General features: G+C 42.9%; 2 protein-coding genes across 5 annotated transcripts; one reads left to right on the top strand and one right to left on the bottom strand.

Moving 5' to 3' along the window:
* Positions 1-3,224: 3,224 nt before the first annotated feature.
* Positions 3,225-6,196, bottom strand: LOC127001845 (dorsalin-1-like). The gene is made up of 5 exons (XM_050867042.1): positions 5,316-6,196; positions 5,073-5,226; positions 4,791-4,933; positions 4,365-4,659; positions 3,225-4,217 (listed from the first exon to the last, which is right to left on the bottom strand). Exons 1-5 carry the CDS (start codon positions 5,442-5,444, stop codon positions 3,835-3,837), a joined length of 1,104 nt encoding a protein of 367 aa, XP_050722999.1. The 5' UTR covers positions 5,445-6,196; the 3' UTR covers positions 3,225-3,834.
* Positions 6,197-18,701: 12,505 nt separating this feature from the next.
* On the top strand, positions 18,702-24,148 carry LOC127001794 (S-formylglutathione hydrolase-like). Of its 4 annotated transcripts, none has more exons than XM_050866967.1 (7): positions 18,702-18,861; positions 19,554-19,638; positions 19,962-20,020; positions 20,472-20,600; positions 21,035-21,224; positions 23,256-23,478; positions 23,823-24,148. In XM_050866967.1, exons 2-7 carry the CDS (start codon positions 19,568-19,570, stop codon positions 24,003-24,005), a joined length of 855 nt encoding a protein of 284 aa, XP_050722924.1. In that variant the 5' UTR covers positions 18,702-18,861; positions 19,554-19,567; the 3' UTR covers positions 24,006-24,148. The 4 variants fall into 4 exon arrangements, with proteins under 4 accessions (XP_050722924.1, XP_050722923.1, XP_050722925.1 ...); XM_050866966.1 differs by lacking the exon at positions 18,702-18,861 and adding an exon at positions 18,989-19,043; XM_050866968.1 differs by lacking the exon at positions 18,702-18,861 and adding an exon at positions 18,990-19,011.
* Positions 24,149-25,086: the final 938 nt, after the last annotated feature.

Here is a 25,086-nt window from a genome sequence, read left to right on the forward strand (position 1 = left end):
TCCCGGAGCCGTGTGTGTATGTGTGTGTGTGTGTGTGTGTGTGTGTGTGTGTGTGTGTCTCTCTCTCTCTCTCTCTCTCTCTCTCTCTCTCTCTCTCTCTCTCTCTCGCCAAGGCAATCATCGGTGTCGTCGAGCCACTAATACATCTGCGCGCTTATCGACGTTAGCCGTGAGCGGGGAATCCGAGGGTCCGGCTGCTTCGGTGTGTGGTATGTGTTCTGCCGTCACATCCTGCTCACGCTATTGTCAAGATCACCATCACCTCCAGTCCGCAGAAGGGGTGTGGCTGGAGACTGTTATTGTTGTTGATGATGTTATTTGTATTGTTACTACAATTATTTTTTTGTTATTATTATTATTATTATTATTATTATTATTATTATTATTATTATTATTATTATTATTATTATTATTATTATTATTATTATTATTATTATTATTATTATTATTATTATTATTATTAATAATAATAATAATAATAATAATAATAATAATAATAATAATAATAATAATAATAATAATAATAATAATAATAATAATAATAATAATAATAATAATAATAATAATAATAATAATAATAATGATAATAATAGTAATAATAATAGAGCTATTTTCAACAGTAGTAGTAGCAGTATTATTATTAATTTTATTAATAGTAGTAGTAGTAGTAGTAGTAATAGTAGTAGTAGTAGTAGTAGTAGCAGTAGTAGTAAGAATGGTAATGATAATTATAATCATTATGGTTATTATGATTATTATCATTATCATAATTATTATTACAGAAACATGTAAGAGAAGCATCCTCTTAATCCTCTTTTAATCCTCTTAATCCTCTTCCTTTTCCTCTTAATCCTCTTTTAAACCTCTTAATCCTCTTCCTCTTAATCCTCTTCCTCTTTCTCGTTATTCTCTTAATCCTCTTCTTAGTTTCTTAGTCCTCTATTTTTTCCTCTTAATTTTCTTTTAAACCACTTAATCGTCTTCCTATTCCTCTTAATCCTCTTCTTCCTCCTCGTAAACCTCTTGGAACCTCTTAATCCTCTTCCATTTCCTCTTAATCCTCTTCCAAACCTTAATTCCTCTTCTTTTTTCCTCTTAATTCTCTTCTAAACCCTCCCTCTTCCTCTTAAACCTCTTCTAAACCTCTTAATCGCACTAACGGGGTCGAGGCTGTTGATGTGTTCGAGATAACGGGGTCGAGGCTGTTGGTGTGTTCGCACTAACGGGGTCGAGGCTGTTGATGTGTTCGAGATAACGGGGTCGAAGCTGTTGGTGTCTTCGCACTAACGGGGTCGATGCTGTTGATGTGTTCGATATAACGGGATCGAGGTTGTTGGTGTCTTCGCACTAACGGGGTCGAGGCTGTTGATGTTTTCGAGATAACAGGGTCGAGGCTGTTGATGTCTCCGCACTAACGGGGTCGAGGCTGTTGATATGTTCGAGATAACGGGGTCGAGGCTGTATTAATATATAGACTATCATTATCAATGGCTTATTGCATTAATGATAATCATCCTTACTATCATCATTATTGGTATTGATGTTCTTGTCGTATATTTCCTTGTGACATCGCAGTTAGGAATACGCGTCTGGTCACTGCGTCGCGTGGCGTACTATAGACAAACCATTTCAAATAGTCCGTTTGGGCATTCGATTCCGCGGGTCCTTTCCTCCCCTCTACTCTGCTCCACAGTTCCAACACCTATCCCTTCCTTTCATAATTATGTTACCAATAGGTAACATATGAGAGAGAAAAATAGATGCTGGGACTGCGTGGCAGAGCAGAAAGGGAGAAAGGACCCGAGGAATCGAAAGCCCAAACGGACTATTTGAAGCAGTTTTTTTTTTTGTTTTTTTTAGTAGGCACAGTGAAGCCACTGGTCGGAGCACACACACACACACACACACACACACACGCGCAGCGGTGCAGGCCTGGAAGCTGAGAACTGTGATCTTCCTCCGTTTTTGTTGCTTTGAACACTTCTCTGAATGGCCTCGTGCCCTCTGGGTGTCCATCCAGACTGCGATGACAATGACGCCGATGGCAGTGGCAGTGACCGTTACTGAAGACAATTTGCCAAAGAAATAGATATGATAAAAGATGTATTTATAGCAAAACAAATTTCAAAGTTAAATTCGAATTACTATGATAAGAGCCATTTCGATGACAATGATGATAATGATAATTTAATGATGATCATCATCACAATCACCATCGCCACCACCATGGTTTTGTAACACCTTCGCGGTGAGTAAGACTGCATGTGTAGTTTATAATGAGATATGTCAAAATCTTTTTTTAGATAATGCAGTCTTAGCGTTTAAGTATTTCAAGGTCATCACCATTCATTATGAAATTACATCAAACTAATCAATAACTACGGTCAACGACGTCGGTTACTTAGTCGGTGGGCTGAGCCATCGCGGTGGCGAGCCTCACCTGGTGGTGGGAAGTGTCGTCGGTCCAGGCCGCCGGGCGAGCCAGAGCCGGGAACTTGTGGGTGTGAAGTAAAGCCAGACAGCAGTGTCCTCAAATATCTTTTGTCTGGAAAACTAAGTGAAGTATTTCAAGATCTCGTGATCCGCTGGGTAAAACAAACATTAAACATATATGGTGAAATAGAGCTTCTTTTTTTTTCAAAATAAAATATACATCTTCCTTCATCTTATCTCTGCGATGACCTGCGTTAATTAAAGTTCTGAACGTGTGATTAGCAACCGGTATACAGCTTATCATAGTTATTTTAAAGATGCTACCAGTGCAAAAATAACAAATATTATTGCAATGACTTATGTAAGGTACATTGAAAGGATTTGGTCTGTTTCACAAGTCTGCGATGCATCGATTTTTTTTCTCGTGACCCACCTTTTGGTGGCGACCCAAAGTTTGAGAAACACTAATATAGAGGAAGGTGCCTCGGGTAACAGAGGAGGATCTCCAAGAGCGAGGCGGCTGTGGAAAATTAAAACCCGTGATATCTTCAACAGGAGCAGCCTGTGGCAGCGTGGACGATGTATACTTGCTTGGTGTCTTGAATAAACACCCACCTATAATTATTCCACAGACACGTGCAGAACGGCCGAATGTTGTGGCCAGGAACGTGTGATGCAAGGCCTTGGTGTGGTGCGTGTTCTCCCAACGCCCGCACCTTCACCCTCGTGCGAGGTGTGTGCCACAAACTCGAGGCAGATCACTGGGTGGCGGCGAAGGAACAACACACTGCTTCACTTAACAGGGTAATGTTTTATTAAAAAAGCTATTATCACAGTACAAAATTAACTTACAGTCGTACATACCATTCCAATTCCCCCAAAGCATTACCTTTCTTAGACAACAAAACCTGATGAGATACTTTAGCGCGCTTCGCGCCAGGAACGCCAATAAGTTAGGTTATTCGTATATAGATAAAAACTGGTAATCATTACTATAAGAATAACCTACAAATCTATACGTTTTGTACTATGTAGATATTTATATATTTATTAAGGAGCCAAAGTCATATAAACTGACAGTCTCAGACGGGTGAGATGGCTGTCTCCGGCAGTCTAGAAGCAGGACACAGCTGTCCGGTCTGGATGTGCAGGACGCCGCCGCGCTGGACAGCTGCCGCGGCGTCGCACACAGAAAATACTGCCAAAAAAATGTTTCTGCAGAGGTTTTCTTGTTTTATGAAGACAGACTGCATAGCTCTTGACTTCGTGCAACATGACATGCTGCTATTTGCTGCTGCCCATCCCGTCATCATCATTTACTTTTTTTTGTTTGTTTGTTTGTTTTACGAAATCATTTTCTCATTCATCTGTACTTCGCAGTTTCCGCGGGTGTGAGAGAGGTTAGTGACACCCGCACTGCATGGCCACCATCTGGTCGTACTGCTTGAGCACGACGTTTTCGTCAGAATCGAAGAAGAGCAGTGTCAGGTTGCCGTAGAGAGAGGGGACGCAGCACGGGGGCCGAACGCCTGGCGCTTTGCCCACGTGATGGAGAAAGCTCTGCACGGTGGCGTGATTAGTGGGGTTGACGCTTTGGATCAGCGGGAAGGCGCACTGTCCACGACACTGATAGGCGTTGTACACCTTGGGGTGCAAGATCCACGACGACCACCCGATCGCCTCGAAGTTCACGTGCATGTTCCGGCGCTCGCAACCTCGCGGCGCCGCGGCAGCTGCCACGGAGCGCCGCGTGCGGCGGACGGCGGGGTCAGACCGCTGCTGCACTGTGGAGGAGACAGGACGTGCGCGTGGTGAGTCTTTTATAGGAAAAGAAATAATTTTAGTTGCTACTTGCAACTAAAATTGCATACAAATACTTAATTACAATATTTCTCTCAACATTGCCTTCTATTCTTATCTCATCCGTTTACCTGCGTGCATGGCTGGCGGCTCAGCTGTGGCGTTGATGATGAGGCTGCTGAAGAGGACCAGGAGAGGCCGCCGGGAGCCCCGGGACTCATGGTGAAGGGTGAGAGACAGAGGGCGGCCGGTCAGCGTCATGGGCGTCACCTGCAAGGCGACGTGAGCAGTGCCTGGCCCCGTTCCGTCCTGTCCCCGCAGGACCCCGCTTCCCAGCTTGAACACGCGCCACCCACTGCTGTGCGCCGCGATGTGCTGCCGCCCCACCACAGGCTGCTCGTCCACCCCCAGCCACCGCACCTCCAGCTGCCGACAGGTAAGAATGGATGTGTTGAAATAATTTATTGACTAATATGATAGACACAGCAGGAGGCGCTGTACCACACCTTCGGCTCTGGCCAGAGACATTAGCGTGAGAAGTGAGGGTCGCCACTAACCATGTATATGTTCTGATCCAGTAGATGTCGTTGCTCCCGCGATAAGCGCGAGTGGTAAACATGAAACTCTGCCTCGAGCACCTCCTCTTCCCCCTCCTTCAGACCAGTGAGGAGAAAGGAAAAGACCGAGTCTCTTCCATGACCTAGGTGGAGGAAATAGATAAATATTCATTGTGTGTTATGTAGCACGACTGTGCAAGCCACATGTGTGAAAATAACATTTCAGATAAACTGATGAGAGCCTGTGTTCGTACAACAGATGAAAATGAAGAGAATGTTGACCTTTTTCTGAGAAAGCTCTGATGACCGTGGCGCCGTAGGGGCCGGGAAGGCGTGTCAAGCCGTTAGCATCCGCCACCTCGTTGTACAGGTCCAACATGTACTGGGGCGGCTCGGAGTGCCAGCGCCGCACGCCGGGCTCCGACAGACCAAACGCCTGGGAAAGGGAACAATTTTTTAGAAATGTTATTTTTAGTTTTTGATTGTTCTGTCACTTAGAAAAAAATGAGGCGAGATGCTGTCCACCTTCAAAAGCTGCGACGGAGATATTTCGATGTCTTGTGACATTGAAGGTGAGGGCGTCGATAAAGACGGAAGGGCCATGACGCCCGTGGCCGCCGCCACAGTCACTACAAAACTCGCCAGCGCCGCCATCCTCCTTTTCTTTTCGACGAGGTCGAAGCACCTGAATGTGTCCGTGTCGGCAGATGAGGCAGGTATGCACACTGCCACGCTGACACCGGCTATTTACGCAAGGTGTTGGTGCGGGGGCCGTGATTTAAACCTGGGGGCGGGGCCTTCTGACGCCGCGACCCATCGCTGGTGCCACTTATGGCCGCCGGCCTCCCCGGACCCAAGACACAACCTACGGGGATGCTGTGTCCTGCCTGGGAAGCCAAGTCACCTGCTTTCCACTCGCCGCCTGGCGCCAAGGTTCACTACTGACGAGGGTGTGCCCTAAAGATCATTTGTTGCGGTGAGGCCTGACGACCCTCCTTTGGTTGCTGTCCCTCTGAAGACTGTATACTCGTATATACCTTCATACGACTTCTGACTTCCTGCATAAATGACCTACGGCTATGTCCACTTTTACGGGGGCGGATGAATCACCACCTTGCTACACTTCCCATGAGTCCTACACCCGGTGGCAGCAAGGAGCTCTTCCTGCAGGGCTCCAGGAGTGAGTCACCCTGGCGCCCGGGAGCCGCCAGCGCCAGGACACAGCTCCTGGACATATATGGCCAGGCAGCGGCCAGCCGTTTGTCACTCAGCGTGAAGCAACGTGAAAGGCGCAGGATGGGTTGCCCGAAGGAATTGTTAGATGAAGGTAATTCTGTGTACGTACAGGACTCAGACTGTTTAGTTGCTTCCAAGAAAACAGTAATGTGAATTTCGAAATACTTTTTTTCTGTTGAAAGACTTAGGACGGCAGCGATTTATTAATTAACTCGGGAAGCGTCGAGGCATCTCACACGACTAGCGGCTTTAGGGCAGTTCACAGAAGCTTGCTACTTGTATGTGAACACTTCAACATATTTAAATTTAAAAAAATACAGCTTGTAAAACTGTACGAAGCTTTACTGGTCCTGTTTAGCGTCTAAAGCGACATGCGCCTCGATGCTGGCGACGCGCCCCTGCTAGCCATGGCGCGGCGCGCAGCGGGACGCCTCGCCTGTTCCAGTGCGAGGGTGTCGGGTGGAGGGTGAAGGAAGGGGGGGGGGGGGGGGCATCGTCTGCTGTCCGGATGCCAGGGACTCGGGTTTGGTGGCAGCTGATAATGTTATCAGTGAGCGGCGGTGTGAGGGCCGCTGGGCTGACCGTGGACGGCGCCAGGCAGAGGGCTGAAGTTGCGGGCCAGACGGTGTAGATGAGAGTTGTTTGTCGTAACTTGACGCCGCACGACTACCCGGATTATTGATGTACATTTCGTTTTTCGTTATGGCTTTTAAGTTTTATCTCCGTGGCCTGAGTGCAATAATAATTTCCGTACACCGCCTTCGTTGCCAAGTGTCGTCACCTGCGAGCGTGTGGCGCCGTCGGGGCGGCCTTCGTGGCAGCCTCGCCCCGTCTGCGAAGCTAGAAGTTTGGGGTTCGCGCCCTTTTCGATAAGTTTCAGGAAGCCCAACGCTAGAAGTACATGTTTACTTACTCGTCTGAACTCTTGTGACGGAAGAAAACTCATTTTGAGAGCCCCGCTGCTCAGTGTCTCATTCTCATGTCTCAATGTGAGCAGTGTAAGATGAGGGCACCGTAAGCTGACAAAATTATAAAAGCCGGGACCAATTTTAAGAGTCGTTTAAACACACTCAAAATATTCCAAGAGTCCTCACCATTCGAACTGATCAGATCGAAATGTACGCGTAAATGATGATACTAGATAAAAAAAAAAATATGGTCAGACTTCGAGGAAATCAGTGAAAAGGAACTAATAAACAATTAAACTATATCATCAAGATTTTAATCAAGAGAACCACTCTGGTTGCTTTACATAAAACGTTTAAACAGACACATGAATCAAACCAGACGAATCAGTGGGCGGCTCACTGGCGTAGTGGAGCGCCTGGGTAAGCTGTCAGCAGGTGTTCTCAGCCTCGTGGGGCGGGCTGTCTTGGCAATTTATCGTGGCCGCTCATCATCTCCATAACACCTCTGTGGCAAAACGAGGAGAATTACATGTTCTTGAGGCGTCAGAATGCAATTAGGTTTTAATCACCTATAGTAGCCTATAAATGAAACTTTAGAGCGAGTTGGGGCTTAGCACGTATATGATTGGAAGAAAAATGTTGCTAAACAAAGTCTGAGTGACGGAGTTAAGAAGCTTTGATACAGTAACATCTCATGCAACTCACCGCCGCTGGAGCGACTGTCGACTCGTTCACTCCCTCCAGTTACAATGACAGTCCGACAGGAGCCATCTGTCACCAGCGCCTGCCTCAAACAACGTATATACCTACGTATCCAAGGCTCGACTTTCTTGTAGGCGGATGCTGTAAACACTTACTAAGCATCAGTGTCTTGCATCGCTTCATGTTTGTTGTCATGAGAGCAGCTGCTTCCCTGACTTGGCCCACTCCTGTTTTCCCTCCCTACCGCCAGGCCCAGCAACACACACGCATGAAAGTATATGTACGTACACACCTTCCATCCCGTGCTTGACCACTGCATGCCTCGGCTCAAAACATTGTCGTGATGTAAAAGTGATTTATGACTGCCATCATGTGGACAGATAAGGGTTGAATAAATACATAAGGAGATTTTAATCTTATTGACACCTACACTGGAAGTCTCTAAAGCAATTGTTTATTTTTTGTTTGTTATACACTTTAGCTGTTTCCATTGATGTATATATAAATATAAATAAATAAATATATATATATATATATATATATATATATATATATATATATATATATATATATATATATATATATATATATATATATATATATATATACACACACACACACACACACACATACACACACACAAACTCACACACGTGTGTGTGTGTGTGTGTGTGTGTGTGTGTGTGTGTGTGTTTAGTGAAGGTGCGCGTCCCCCTTCTCCTCTCACAACCAAAGTTGACCTTCCCCGCCAAGACAAGACCCACTTACCGGAGTCCCGGGTGGAAAACATTATTGATTTAGAAACATATTTGTTTAAGCCACGCCATGCAGCAAGTCAGGCAGGCAAGACGAGGCCAGGCACCACAGCTGGCCTCGTCCCTCCAGCTGGTCTCGTCCCTCCAGCTGGCCTCGTCCCTCCAGCTGATCTCGTCCCTCCAGCTGGCCTCGTCCCTCCAGCTGGCCTCGTCCCTCCAGCGGGCCTCGTCCCTCCAGCTGGTCTCGTCCCTCCAGCTGGCCTCGTCCCTCCAGCTGGCCTCGTCCCTCCAGCTGGCCTCGTCCCTCCAGCGGGCCTCGTCCCTCCAGCTGGCCTCACCCCATCAGGCGAGGACGGCGTTCCCGTCTCGCTGTTTTATCAGGACTTCCTACAAGGGCATTTTTAAGGATATTTTTTTTCATATCATGGAAAAATAAATAGGAGGTATAGATTGGAAAGATGGCCACTAAAGAACTAATAAAATAAAGAAAATAGATAAATGAATAACTGTACAAATATATAAAGACATTGTGTGCCGGTCTTTTAACAACCTAATATTTCCTTCGTGAAGTTTTGAATGACAAAACGCAGAAAAATAATTGAAAACAAGCAAGTGTCGCTTGCACAGGAACTGTTTTCTCAGCTGCCCCAGTCATGGACACCTCCGTGTGCGAGGACGAAGACTTGACCTGATTACCCGCCGCCCCCAGCCTGTCACCCTTGGCCGGGCGTGTCTTCGATGAGGGAAGCGTGTGTTTTCAGTGGTCGTAGTTTTATTTTCATGGGTGGTACCTTTGGGGTACGGCGTAGTAAATCTGGGAAGTGGCGACGGGTAACGTAGACAGCCGGAGTACCCGTGGCCATGGCCTGGGGCCTCTTGCTTCCCATGGACCCCGTGCTGGCACAATAATTACGATCACTCATGCTATTCTCCCCCTTAAGACCCTCGCCCTACACCATAGCCTGATCCGGCATTGATTTTTCTTGTCTTTCCTGTTTGCCAGTCTAATAATCGCCAACTAACCGCACTGCACACCTTCGGGCACCGCAGCCACGACTCCAGCGCTAAGGTTGCACCTCTAAGTTTTATTTTTAAGTTACGTAATTACTGCGACCCTGACAGACCCCGCAACGCGTAAGTCCGACTCTTGGAGTGTCCGCTTACCCATGTCATCTACCTCAAGCTACACCTGAAATGAGTTCTCTCACAGTTCTAAACAGTAAGTTCTTAAGAAACACTGACCAGTTTTCACGTTCTGTAATGTGAATTATTAATTCCTAATGAGGATAATGGTGAGCGCATATTTGCATATGTTGTGAAAGAAAAGTGGCGTGTTGATGACCTGTGTAACGGCGGCAGACCGATGACTTATAGAAAGGAAGTGAAAGCTGACCACCGGGAACCTGCCCGCCTGATCTGCCTGACCAGAGGGGCGGCCGTTCATGGCAGCTAGGTCAAGTCAGAGTCTTATATGAGTCGATTTAACAGCGACAAATTACTGTGAGTAGCGGCGACGACCGCCGCTATCGCAACTCTGCATCTTACATCAACACCCAAACCGACCTACCTGCCACTTTTTGCCCACCTTGATGCCGCGCCTCCGTCGCACGCCATCCACTTAAACTTTCAGGGAGGGGTGTGGGGGGCCTCATGCCTCAGAAGGTGTGTTCGCAATATGCTTAAGAGAAGTGTAGGTTATTTACCTATGCGTTCGTGGCGAAACACCTCGATGTCTGTTTCCTGTTTTACCATCAAATTCCTCTCATATTATTATTCTACAAAGTATTATTCGATGAGCACCGCCGCCCCAGAGGAGCCCCACACGTGTAGAGGCAGAAGTGGAACGCGACATCAAGCTCCGGAACCAGTCTTGAAACGACCCAATTTCAGGTCGACGTACCGCTCAGTGCGATCTTCCTTATGAGGGCGTGTGGCACAGGTGTGGCGCGGCGGGTGTGGGGCCACGCACTGCCTCACCTTTAATTAATAAAGCCACGACACCAAACCTGGAGGCGGAGTGATGGGTATCGCCCCGCTGCCCGGCGTCTGGCCTCGCTCCTTTCATTAATGACTTATCACTTGCCCACGGAGGAATTACTTCACGGCAGCCATTTTTGTTTTCCCCTGCCGGGCATGCACATGGCGCCCTTCCCCTCCGCCTTCCCTGACTCTAGAGACGAGTCTATGGACTTAAATCTGCCCATCGATGGGACGCCAACCAAAAAGCGATACTTGGTGAGCTGGTAGATAACAAGACTAAATGTAATCTCTCTTCTCTCTCTCTCTCTCTCTCTCTCTCTCTCTCTCTCTCTCTCTCTCTCTCTCTCTCTCTCTCTCTCTCTCTCTCTCTCTCTCTCTCTCTCTCTCTCTCTCTCTCTCTCTCTCTCTCTCTCTCTCTCTCTCTCTCTCTCACCTGTATATCTATATATATTAGATCACTAAAACAGGCAACTTCATAGTGAGCCGACAGGCTTTCTGCTCCCCTCTCATTCATGTTTCCATGTTTCTTCCTCTTCGCCTCCGCCCCCTCCGTGGCATTCTTCCCGGTCGATCCGTCTTTCCGGTAAGTCCCAGGTGTCACGCATCAAACTGAATCTTTGTTCGGTGATCGCCGACCGAGGATCAAAAGCTGCGTATTTGTGAGTGGTAACTTGCTCCACGACAGACCTGACCAACGGCGGCGGACCATTTTTGGCAGAGGTTGCTAACACCTGTTTCTGAGTCCTGCTGCATGGTTAGGCTCCTCCCTGTGCTTCGCCTCTCTTCTGTCGCCCCTCCCCAGTGCCGGCTGACCCCGCCCCTCCCTCGCCGCTGTGGTTCAGCTAGGTTAGGGTAAGCTGATCGACAAACTTTTCACACTGCGTGACCAGCGCTGCCACTGCCTTCACATCGCTAAAGTGTTTCACACCTAACGGAAGGGACGGAATGCTTCCTCCACGACGACAACGGGAGACCAATATAAAGACGAAAGAAATGTATTGTGTAGGTGTTGCAATGTATGAGATTTTTCTGCACTGCAAAGTTTACACGGTATTTCATCATCATTTACAAACTCTAAACAATACTTATAACATAATTTCATAAGCATAATAAAGTTGTCAACTTGGGTGGATGCTCTAATTAGCACAGTAGCTCGCAAAGTGGACGCTACCGCCCACCTGGGGGAGGTGGAGAGATCTGGGGGGATGAGGAAAAAGGGGGGCGGCAGGGGGGCATTAGGAGTAATTAATAACTTTTTGTTTTTACCAAATCTGAATGACAAAATTTATGCCACAAGAACTAAGGCAAGAATTATTGTAAAATATATATTTGGGTTTAATCTTCTTTGCAATTTGCAGCATACCAAACACAGATAGAAGTGTTTGTGTGTGTGTGTGTGTGTGTGTGTGTGTGTGTGTGTGTGTGTGTGTGTTGGGGGGTGTTAGGAACTCCCCTGCAGGTGAGTTCCGGAGCCTATAGAGGGCAACCGGGGCGCCGGCCTGGAAAAGTTTAGGAACCACTGCTCTAACATAGCCTATGGTACATTTGTGTTTTCTAGAACAGTAACATAATGTTTCAGACTAGCATCCCTTGTTTATATTTTTCTCAATATTTTCCAACTCCCATTCCTTCCTTCTTTTAACCATTACACTCCTTATTCTCCTTAAACTCATGTCAGCCTCATAAACAATGTAATCCTTATTCACTGCTTCCCTTACCAGTTTATCAGTAGTTTCACTGAGATAAACAGAGACGGAAACCTTAAGGGAAGGCCGTTGCAAAGTCACATACCTTCCTTCTACTCACCATTGCACCCTTGACTCTTCAAACTCATATTAGTCTCAGAAACAATATAGCCCTTGTTCAATGTTTCCTTTCAGATCTTTCAGATCATAACCTGATAGAGGTGGAACTAAGGGTAAAAGAGGAAAAGGGTGAGTACAAGAAAAATGAATGGACTGAGAGGGAGTAGGGGAGAGCAGTGATGATTCGGACAGTGGGATGGTCCTGCCATAGCACTTATTGTAAAGTGTATGGGACTGAGTGCCGCGAGATTTTGTGTGAATGTGCAAAACTTTGTTGCCTTGGCCCACAAAAGGACAACCACGCCCTCAGAGCTGTTATTTTTTATGCAAGTCCTATTTTATGTTTTTTTGCATCTCGTATGTAATATTTTCAGGGTGTATCGTAAGCTCTCGCTTCAAAAACGTGCCAGTTAGCGAGATGTAAATTATTTCGGTGACGCAGCGATGCACGGTCAAGGTATTGCCGTATAACACGGTCACCCAGCTCTTGTGCTGGAAAAGGAGTGTGTCCACACATTTGCATTTTATAGAGTCGTGATGATTCGGATGGTTGATTTTTTCATGATTTTTATTAAATTTATATCAATTTAAACATCATAGGTGTTGCAACGGTTATAAAAAGGTTAATTTGGTTAATTTATATTCAGATATGCTTGTGAGAAGAGAAGGAAGCCATAATACCAAAATTTTTGAGATATTTCTTGTAGTTCTCCTTTTATTTTTTCCCCTCTAAATATTGAGAGGATACTTTTGTCCTTTTACAGATGTTTTGTAGAAGATATAATCTTGTTTATTAGCCAATCAAACTTAAGTTATATTAATATTATGGCGAGTGTTATGAGTGTCCGTACCATCCCACCTCCCTGGCCGAACCATCACCACGGGTGGGGATGGTTCGGACGATTTAGAAACTTGTCTTTCATCACCTACATCTGAAAACTGGAAATAGCTACGAGTGTCATATTAGCAGCCTAAAGAGCCAAAGGATGGAGGAACATTTTGAGATCAACAAAATTACACTACTTCTTAAACTTCTTTTTCTAAAAATATTTTTCCAAAAAGTGTCCGAACCATACCGGCTCTCCCCTACTATATATAGTTAAGACAGATAAGTTGTCGTTAGAAAACTTTAGGAAAAAGTTAGAAGAAAGTGTAACAAAGAATAAGGTGGACAGCATGGGAGAACTGGAGGAAAAAATGAGAGAAACAGCAGATGCAGTGCTAAAAAGTGTATATAGAAGAAGAGAGAAAAAGCTAGGGGACGGCGAGGAACCAGCATGGATAAATGAAGAAATAAGAAAGAAATAAAAGAAAGGAAGAGGTTAAACAGGAATAGGAAAAACTCAAATTGCAAAAAAGAGGAAGAAAGGTGGAAAAAGTTATATTTAGAACAAAGAACAAGGGTACAAATAAAAAATAAGCAAGGAAATGTATGAACGAGAGGAGAAGATAACAAAGGAGATTAAGGATAGGAAATATGGAGGGAAAAGCTGTGGAAATATATAAGAATATTTAAAGGGGAAAAGGTTAAGCATAAAGACACTTAAGGATATATGGGGAGGAAGGAGTGGAGCTGGAGAGAGGAAAGGTGGGGGAGGAAGTAAAAGATTTTTGGAGTGGAGTGTACAGAAAACATGGAAATGTTATAAAGAAGGTTTGGAACACAAAGAAGAGAGAGGAGTATGTAAGGGAGTATGAACAGGTAAAAAAAGGACATAGAGGAAAACCAGGCTGTAAAGTTGAAGGATATAAATGAGCTGAGGGCAGTAGGGTGGCAGCACACCGAGAAACGTGAAGTAGAAGTGAGAGAACACATGGTAATGACAAGAAGGGTGAAGGGGAGATTCATTTATCTGGAAGAAGAAAACATAAGGGAAGATAGAGTAATTAAATGTATCAATAGAATGAAGAATAAAAAAGCAGTTGGAACAGACAAAATAAAGCCAGAATTGTATAAAGAATTTGCCAAGAGTAAAGTATTACTGAAGGGATCGGCTGAGGACCTGGGGGCAGTACTAGAGACAGGGAGGATACTATAGGGATGGAGGGACTCTAGGACAGTCATGTTGCCAAAGACAAATAAACCAAAGGTTAAAGAATTAAGGCCAATAGCCCTAACAAATGTAGGGTACAAGTTAATGATGGCTGTGATTCGAACTAGTTTAAAGGAACACATCAGGATAAATGGTCTAGGTAAGGATATTCAGGCAGGATTTACAGAGGGAAGCAGGTTAGAAAACAACCTATTTATTTTTGAGATATTGTGTAGAAGGAACGTATAAGATGAGAAAACCATTGATAGCAATCTCGATAGATTTTGCAAAGGCCTATGATAGTGTAAAAAGAGAAAAGTTAATATAGGTTTAAAAATATAGCAAGGTAAGCCCAGAAATCATTAACTTCATAGCTGGAGTATATGTAGGAGATAGAACTAAGATAGAGATTGATAAAGAAGAGGAGGGGATAGAAATAGAAGTGACTAGTGGGATCAGACAGGGATGTACTGCCTCAACTACACTTTTTAAGCTGATAACATTTAAAATAACTCAGGAATTAGAGGAACTAGACTGTGGGTACAAAAATGAGGCTTTTAGAATTACATCACTCTTCTTTGCAGATGATGGCATGCTGTTGGCGAATAGTGTAGGGAAAGCAGTACAGGTGATAGATAAAATGGGGACTTTAGCTAAAGAATATGGACTAGAAGTAAATAAGCAGAAAAGTAATATTATAATTTTTAATATGGAAGACAAACCAGAAAGTATAGGGGGTATTAGTGTTGGGAATAGAATTAAATATTTAGGAATAATAGTTAATGACAAAAGGAACTGTTTTCAAACGCAGAAGGAAGAAATGTTCAGGAAAGCGAGAAGACTGGCAAATATGACATACAATGTAATTGAAAAGAGTTGTTCAAAAATGTTAATAGGAAAGATTTCTTGGAAAAGTGTTGCACTGCCACCCATCTTGTACGGGCAACGCATTCACGACGCCATGGACCAGGATCAAAGGACACAGGGTCTACCGGAGAGCGCGTCAAATTTTGAATCAACTGGCGCATGACGTCATCAGGCGGAAGGTTGGTGGGTTCAGCCAAGGATTATATACTATAAGGATAGCTCACTGAAACGTCATCAATGACGTCATGACTGCGGTATGTCATCTAGTTCACTCTCACCCTGCTCTCACGGTATAAAATGTACTAGAAAACCCTTATTTATTCATATTCATGGTCAGATTTTGCGCTTTTTTGATTGTTAAGGATATGCAATCAAATTAGGCAGCTGTTGAGTTGGCAAACAGCACACAGCAACATAATTATTTGAGAAATATGTTAGAAAAAAGGTACCGAGAAACACTGCTGTCCACCACACATCGACGCTTACGTTCTCTCAAATTTCACCAACACCCACCCTCTACAACTTTACAGGAGTAACCAATCCTCTCATCAATATCGTTATAGATAATATAGAAGTTGGTATAGTCTGTGTGTATTCTTACATATACATTGATCTCTTTATAAATTATTTACATTAACCATTTGATATAATTTTCCTGATCCAACAGTAATACTTTATCTATGTTATCCATTTTGATGATTGGATTAGTTACCCCTACAAAGTTGCAGAAAACGAAAGTTAACGAAACTTGAGAAAACGCAAGCACCTATAGGGCAGACAGCAACATTTCACAGCAACCCCCATATAACATATTTCTCAAACATCTCCACCACTGCACACCACTGGCCAACTCAACAGCTACCCAATTCAACCACATATCCCCAGAAACCGAAAAAAGCGCAAAATCTGACTATGAATGAGTGACAAGATCAATAAGTAATGGCCCCCCGATACACTTTATATGGAGAGAGTGAACCAGATTGCATACGCGGTGCATTGTGGGTAAAATAAATGCTTAGTAAGCTATCCTTATTATATAGGTTGAGCCACTGTAACACCCTATATACAGCACAAATTACCATTTTCACTGAACACGCTGCGGTGAGAACACAGTGAAGTGAACTAGTTTCTCGCCCAGCACCATCTGTGTACATGTGTGACGTTATCCGCGGTGCATTGTAGGTAAAACAAATGCTTAGTGAGCCATCCTTAAAGTATATAATCGTTGGGCTCAGCTATCATGGTTCACGCCTCAGTAGCCAGCCGGAAGCGGTGGTGTACAGGTTGCTTGTTCTTGTCAAATCACAATTATACCTGTCAAGCCTTACGTTTTTTTGCGTGTCTTTCGTAATTTCGGTGATTTTCAAGTCTTACGGCGTAAGTTGAAAAGTTTACGTTTTTTTCTCCGCTTGCGATGTATTTTTTTTTAATATGTTTGTTTTAAATAATTTGAAATATATCGTACGCGCCATATTTAAATTCATGTGAGCGTGCTGAGTAACGGTTACTGTTATGGTTAGTGTGTGTGTGTGTGTGTGTGTGTGTGTGTGTGTGTGTGTGAGGGGGGGGGGGGAGGAGGAACCTCGTGCACCCTGCTTTAGTCCGTCGGAACCATACCTGTCAAGTCTTACGTTTTTTATACACAAACTTATGGTCTCTAACGCAAAATCTTATGGCAAGACACCACGTACAGTACCTTGACAGGTATGCACAATGCCTTGCAGCTGTTAAGTATCTGGCTGAAAGTCTGTAAGTAGGCTATTTAACGCTCTAGAGACAGCATGTACCCCTTAGTCTGTCTAGGTCAGGGGTGTCCAAACTTTTTTTCAGAGGGCCACATGCGGAAAATATACGAAGGATCGGGCCACTCAGTATATTTATGGATGGAGATAGATTTTAGAGTTTATAGTTTTACAGGAACTACCACGTGTAAGTCAACTGGCCTCTTGCAGATTCTCTATTTTCTTATGTATGTATTTTTTTTAAGGAATTTAAGTAGATATAGGCAAGTGTACCTTTAAAGGAATCTATTTCCTATAATGTCTTATTTTATTTATGTATACAGGATAATCTATTGAATCCTATTGCAAGACGATCGAGTAGCAATCATGCTCGTTAGAGAGGGTTTGAATGTAAGCTTATAGTTTTCATTGTACTTATTATTAATACATAGTGATGTGAGCCGTTACAAAGGCAATCCCATGTTTTGAGCCATAACGAAGGGACAGGCAGTCATTATTCTTAGCTTTAAGGTTTAAGCTCTCCCATTGTGGCCAAAAAGGTATTTAGCATGTTTTGTATTATTATTATGTGTCTAGAATATGCATATATAGACAGTCAAGTGAATTATAGTGTGTATAAGCAAGAAAGATTACCGAAAGATGTGTGTACGTAATTTCTTTGTGTGTTAATTTCACTACAGAAACCTATAGAAGATACGATATTTGTCAATCAAAGACAAAGACAATGAAAACCTGTTTACATTCTTTTTGAGTTACCGCGCTCGACGTAAATACTTTCGATTTTATTTGCGTTACCGTTCGACGTGAATACTTTCGTTTTCTATTTCAGCTCTCCTCGCTCCACCTGATGACGTCATTTTTCTGCGCGCTGGTTGACCCACTGTCCTTTGATCCTGCCATGGACAACGTCGGTTCGAATTCCCACGCTACCACCTCGGATTTTTCAGTCACCGCCGAGTGGCCTAAGACTACCCACATGCTGTCCTGAAGATCACCCATCGACCCGGACTTCAGAAGAAACCGTCCAGTGAATCAAAAATGAGTTCCGGGGGGTAGAATATGAGCCAAGCATAAATGGCGCCACTATAAAAATTGCCTGCACCATGACGGGCTTGGGCCGACCACTGGCCCCTGAAGAAAAACTATCGATGCTCCAGGCTTAAAAAAAAAAGACAGGAAAATTACAGAGGATAGATTTTTGGGGCGCCAACTTATATGCACAGGAAGAATTAAGCACTCAGGGGGAAATTAGGAACCTCTTTTTTTTTTAAGTGTTAAGAACAGGATAGGGGAGGGACAGTGGAGGTATCTAAGATAGTTCTAGTGGAAGGAAATGATTTGGTGAGAAGGGTGGGAGAGGAGATGATAGAGAAGAGACAAAGTAGCTGGGTGAAAGATTTGTTGCATGAACTGAGAGCAACAGATATGGGACTGGGTGTGAATGTGAGGAATGAGACAAAGGAGAGTATAAAGCAGAAAATGAGAGAGCTGGATACAAGATCGAGAGTGGAAGAGAGAAATGGATGAGAAATCAAGCCTTAATATATATAAAATGGAGACAAGAGATGGGAGGGCAAGAGGAGATAATTATACAACAACAACCAATTTAAGCCTCAAAATTACTATTGAGATGTAGAACAAACACCATGAAACTGAAGGACAGAAACGGACACCGGCAAGAAGAAACGAAATGTGACATGTGAGGAGCGGAAAAAGAAGACCTGCTGGCACTTAATTCCTGCTCTAAAAAAAAAAAAAAAAAAAAGTATGTGAGCTAGGCTGCAACAATCGTAGGACGACATCACTGGGGAATATTTATTTGAAAATGACCACACCGAAGAAACAAAAGCCAGAGTACATAAGTTTTGGACAATAAGAGAAAAAAAAGAATGAAATAAAAAGAGGAAAATAACAGACCCCCAGACAGCAGACACACATCAGGGAGTGCCGTTACAAAGCCAAAACTCCCGACCGACAACCTGAACTGCCAGCTGAAAAATTCGTTCAAGGCCTTGTTGTGTATTGGAGTTTTCCGGCGTAAAGGTAATTATTTTATCCCTGTCACGCTACGTAGTATTATAATTTGGTATGGGGTATATGCAGGTGAAGCGGTGGTGGTGTGTGGAGGACGTGGAGCCGCGTAATTCCCTTGTTGCTGTGCAGAAGAACGCAGTCTTATCACATCCTTTACCGGTAGGCCGCCGAGTGCAGGGTTGAGGGAATGGGTAAAGATATATTTAGTAGAAGTATTATTAACGTGCCGATATCTCGTTTCTTGCTATTGATTTCCTGGAAGTTTGAAGGTTCGTGGAATTCATATAGAAGAGCAGTGAAGACGATATAGCAGCGTCTATAAATCAAATTTTAGACATTTCCTTTATTAACAGGCTGATAGGGCTTGTCTGTAAACCAATATTGTATGGTTTTGCATGTTATCTTGGCCCATTTAGAACTTGAACCGCCTCAGATGATTAACTCCATACAGTCACACCCACACTGTTTTGATACTGATGCCAATGCATACCATATATATAAATGATAAATTATATAAACCAATGATAAATAGGTATGTAGTACTTATTTCAGACAGAGCTTGTGACTGCATTAAGTTTACCTCTGCTTTATGGTTTCTCTTTTATATAAGAAACTTCTTTTTGTGGTGTACATTGGCAATAGTCACTGGTTGACAATTTTCTATCCGTGAGCAAATGTATTACTCCAATATTTATTTTCAGTGCGTTTCAGCAGTATGGCGACCATCACCGAAGAGAGCTCCAATAAATCTTTTGGAGGGTGGCAGAAGGTGTACTCCCATGACAGGTAAGTCAGAATGAAGCCAAAATGCTCATGTAAAACAAGAGGCACTGCCTTGCATAACAGGAAATAAAGAATGAAATATGATTAGGGAATGGTATTCGTAGGAGAGTAAGGGCAGTCACAGAGGATTGAGTAAAAAGGATGTGCTAAATGAGGAATTTCAATAGCAGAAAGAGATGCTGCAACATAGTCCATCCTCATAGTTTTTAATTTGCAAATCCACTGACTGCATTCCTTTTTAAACATGATTTTTTTTTTACAAAATCATCAGTATGATAATTAATTGTGAATTTTCTTGTGTATAAAACTTATCTTATTTATTTCAGCAAGGAATTAGGTTGTCGCATGAAATTTGGTGTTTACATCCCTCCTCAGGCTGAAGCAGGTAACTATCAAACAGTAGCATGTAGGAATGTTCGTAGTCCTCTTTAGCATAACTCCTGACTTCTTGCTTCTCATATGCATAACAGCTAATCTTTAGAATGGAAATTTTACTGTGCATATGTAATGCTTGAATCTCTCACTTAGTATTTTCAGTATATATTATGTGTTTTGAACTTTTGACAAAGACTCCTTTCAGCATTAGTATCATTAAATTTTCATGTTTTATCTATTAAAGAAATACAGTTATTAATTTCAACTAAGTTATTATATTAAGATTGTAAATTAATACTCTTCCAATTCTATTAGAAAAATCACTAGAATTATACTATCTTCATAACTCCATTTTGTAAATAGGCGAGATTAAGATCATATGTTTTTCAGATAGACAACAGAAGCCTTTCATTGAGATCTTATAGTACTTACATTTTGTAATTTGATGACCTCTTTTGTAGGACCTGTCTCAGTGGTGTATTGGCTATCAGGACTCACATGCACGGAGCAGAATTTTGTGACCAAGGCTGGTTCTCAAGAACATGCGGCAAAGCACGGCTTCCTGGTGGTGGCCCCTGACACCAGCCCTCGTAAGCCTAAACCCCAGCATTGGGTACTGGTATACAAAAAATTCACTGCCACACCCTCTACTCCTGATACTCCTCTCCCCAGCCCTCTCCTCTCTTGCTTCTCTTTCTCTTGCTCCTCTTTCTCCTTGTCACACTCCTCCTCTGCTTCCTCCTTTGGCTATTATTATTCCTGCAAATGAGGAAGAACAAACAAAGGTAAAGGAAACCAAAGTAAAAATTCACCAGAGGACAGCACTGTTAATCCATTATCATTTTACTGTCCAGTAGTAAGACTTTTAACTTGGAGAAACCAGTTTCTAGGTAAGCGAGGGAGTGGCTGCCTCAAGTCATTGTCCACCAGCTTGCCAGAGCAGCCTAGCCTCCAAATGCTGGAAATAGACTAAGTATAGCCAAGGTCTTTAGTCTCAAATTAACACTCAAAATTTCACTTACAGGAGGTTGCAACATTGAGGGAGAAGATGATAGCTGGGACTTTGGGTCTGGTGCTGGGTTTTATGTGAATGCTACTGAGGAGAAATGGAAAAAGAACTACCGCATGTACTCCTATGTTACCCAAGAGCTACCTGCCATCATTGCTGCAAACTTTAAAGTTAAAAGTGACAGTGCAGCCATCATGGGACACAGGTAAATTTACTTCCAATATAATGCAGTTTCTCATACATGTAAGGTATTAAATCCAGTGTTAAGATCAAAATCAGGTGATTTAAGCATTTTTTCTTTCTCTTATTCTTCCAAAAGATGCAAGGCATACTTTACAAGCTGTCATTGCATACTATAGTAAAAATCTGTTAACATCTTGGTGCACAATAAGTTTCAATAAGATTTCTTTTCCATGACTGTTTTCATCCTCACCCCTTCTGCCCAGCTCAAGACATTTTTGCTTGCAAGTTTTGTAACATATACACAAAGCAGCAGATGGGGTGGGTGACAGAAGTGTTTTCTTGTGTGTTAATGTGCAGCTTTGTGAAAAAATTTCATTCTTCTTGCTATTTTATACTGAAGGCAACTTAATACCCCACCACAAGTCAATAGGACATGCATAGATTTTCCAAGATATCTAACTAGTAGAGAAAGTATGTCTTACTCTCTGTTTAGCTTTAGTTCTCATACCTTGTATTCATTATTAGCCCCCTAAGGGAGGGCCCATGGCAGAAGTCTACTTCTCCTTGTTCATACATTCCCTTCTCTTTAACTGAACACCCTCTTGTCTCCCATTTGTTCCCCAATCCTATATATCATCATTTCATCGACACCTGCTCCTAGGAGCTCCCACCAGGGGATGGCCACGGCAGAAGAGCTTCCAACTTTCTCTATCCAGACACTCCCTCCTTGCCTGCTCAAAGTTTCTCAAACATCTTTCCCTAACGTACTCTTGCACCCTTTCCCTCCATTTCACTGGAGGTCGTGCTCTAGCATTCCCTCCCTCTATCTCATTCACATACACTTCTGGTCATCTTACTCTCCTCCATTCACTCCATGTGGCCAAATCACTTTAAAGTCTGTCGCTTCACTTCTTCCACCACTCCACACTTCTTCCCTTCACCCCCGTGACACATTCCAAAACGTTCGTACACACTTTCATTACTCATTCCATCCATTCTACTCACACCACAAGCACTCCTCAAATAACTCATTTCCACTGCCTGCACTCTAGACCTCTGACTTTCATTCCAGGCCCACGTTTCACTTGCATATGTGAGGGTTGGTACTATTATTGTATTTCTCAAATCCCTCTTTGCCTCCATGCTCACACTTCTGCCATTCATGAATCATCCCAAAGACACTACCACCCTTCTTCCTTGCAATGCCCTTTCTCTTAGCTCTCCCTCCGTAACACCATGCTTGCACATAACTGATCCAAGGTACTTAAACTCATCGACCTCCTCCATTTCTTCACCATTCAAAATTATTTTGCATTCTTTTTCACATTCAGTTCCCACTCTTTATGGGCATACAAAATCTACAACCTCAATTCTACTTCGCTAACAAACCATCACTTTGCTTTTGTTGACATGTACTTTCAGCTTTCTCCTGTTACAGACACCATCAAAAACACTGACCAAATTTTGTGAGTCACTTTCATTTTCTGCAATGAGCACTGTGTTATCAGCAAACAGTATCGAATTCAGTACTCACTTCCTTCCCTCATCAAACATTCTTACTCCAACTTCCCCAACTTTGCCCTTCATTTCTCTAATAACACCATCCATATAAATATTGAATAACCATGGTGACATGACACACCCTTTTCTTAAGCCCACTTTTATCTCAAAATGTTCACCTAGTTCTCCAGTAATTTTGACACATGCAGATGCATCCTCATAGAAAGACTTTATTGCACTAAGCAGTTTTCCTATAAGCTTATCTAAATTTATTTTTATTTCTCCTCTATTACCATTCTGCTTTCTCATCATTTCCCCAAACCAATTGAATGTATTACACTTTGCCCATTCCACCACACATCACACAACAAAGCCATACCTCCAATACACATTCTCATTATCACCACCATCCTTTCCTGTTAGCTGACCCATTCATATTTTGTAGCTAATCTCGACTGAATATTTTGTTTCATACATAGTTATATAGATAAATATTTTATTGCATGATTTGATGTACAGTGGTCTTGTTAGCTTCTTTGTTTTTCTCACAAAGCATGGGGGGTCATGGTGCCTTGATCTGTGCCTTCAAGAACCCTGGCATGTACAAGTCTGTCTCAGCATTTTCCCCAATCTGTAACCCCATCAACTGCCCATGGGGAGTGAAGGCCTTCTCAGGTTATCTAGGAGCTGAGAACAAAGAGGCCTGGAAGGAATATGATGCCTGTGAGCTGGTTAAGAAGTACAATGGGCCTCCATTGGAGATCCTTGTTGATCAGGTGAGATACACGACCTGTGCATAGTTTTGTAATGACTTATCAGGATTCCATACTTCCTTCTATTCTCCTCCCTTGCAGCCTTTTTTCCTACACAGTCATGTATCATACACACAGTAGGAATTTATATATGTTCAAGCACAAGGAAGATATGCCATGCCATGAGTTAAAGGAACTTTGGCTATATGTTTTTTGCATTTGTATTATTATAATTGTGGAACTGAAAAAAAAAAAAATAATAATAATAATGTTTCCAAAAGCATGCTAAAATTTGTACATTAAAATCTTATATGTAGCCCAGATCAGTTTACAGATACAATAATAATCCCCTCTTTTGTCTTTGTCAGGGCAAGGCAGACAACTTCTTAACTCAAGGCCAGCTGTTGCCTGATGCCCTGGTCACAGGATGTGCTGCCACTGGTGTGCCAATCATCATGCGCATGCAGGAAGACTATGATCATTCCTATTACTTCATTGCTTCATTCATGGGTGACCACTTTGATCATCATGCCAAGTTTTTGAAGGCATGAGTAATAAACCAAAAGATATTCCATGTGGAGATAAACTGTTTCCCTCTTTAACATAAACTTAAAACTACTACTGCTTTTTCATTTTGAACTATTGAAGTCCTCTTATTGGAAAAATTAGATGCAATAAAATGGGTTTCATGAAATATTTATTTTTGTATCCTCTGGTTGTCTGTCACTGCAAATTGTCACTTGTGTTGTAAGTGCACAATTTATGTCTGAAGTGGCCATATAACAGAATACTGTCTCAAAAGAAAAATGAAAAATGGTGAACTGGTAGCCTAGGGTCCCACCAGTTTTGTGAGTGGTGGCAAGTATCCTTGTGTGTTACAATACTGAAGGTGCAAGGATAAGGATTATAACTTGATCCTCTCCTTCATTTATCCTTAAAAAGTCAGTCTTAGAAATGGATCCCAGCTGTGTCAATCCAAGGTTAAGTGTGGCTGGACAGGTGTTTAGGTGGTAAGTGTGGAATAATGGCTTGAAGTTTGGATGAACTGAATGTTGGTGTGTGTTCTTACCTATATTAGTATTTTTACATATTTGAGTCGTTTGTAATGCATAATACTTTAAACTTTTTATATTAAAACCTTACATTTGTGCATGCTTTTGACATAGTTTCAAAGCATAAAATATTCCATCGATAGATTAATATGTTCATGAAGCTGAATTTTTCACATTTTCATCTCTGTGGTTTCATGGAAAGCTTGTTGGCAATGGAGTTGAGAGAAAGTTAGGGGCTTGCATAGCTGCGCGTGGCCTCGGTGGTCATATCCGTCGCATTGGCCCTCGATATCCGCGGGTTACCACAGTGGCCGATTGATAATGATGGAATTAATCTCACGGGAATGGCCCAGGGAAGGGATACATTTTTTAGTACCACGGGCGTGAGACAACAGCAAGGTCTTACCGAAAACCATAATTAAAACTAGCGGTGCATTCTCCTCCTTCCATCTCGCTTTTCTCTCTTCCTGAGGCATGCTGAATATAAGGCCGAGAATCATGAGAGCCTCCCCATGACCAATATTTCCAATTAATGAAGAAACCAAGTCTAGCACAAATATATAAAGACACTCATCTTTTA

This window comes from Eriocheir sinensis, chromosome 21 (assembly GCF_024679095.1).
Source record: "Eriocheir sinensis breed Jianghai 21 chromosome 21, ASM2467909v1, whole genome shotgun sequence".
In the NCBI taxonomy this organism is placed as follows: domain Eukaryota; kingdom Metazoa; phylum Arthropoda; class Malacostraca; order Decapoda; family Varunidae; genus Eriocheir; species Eriocheir sinensis.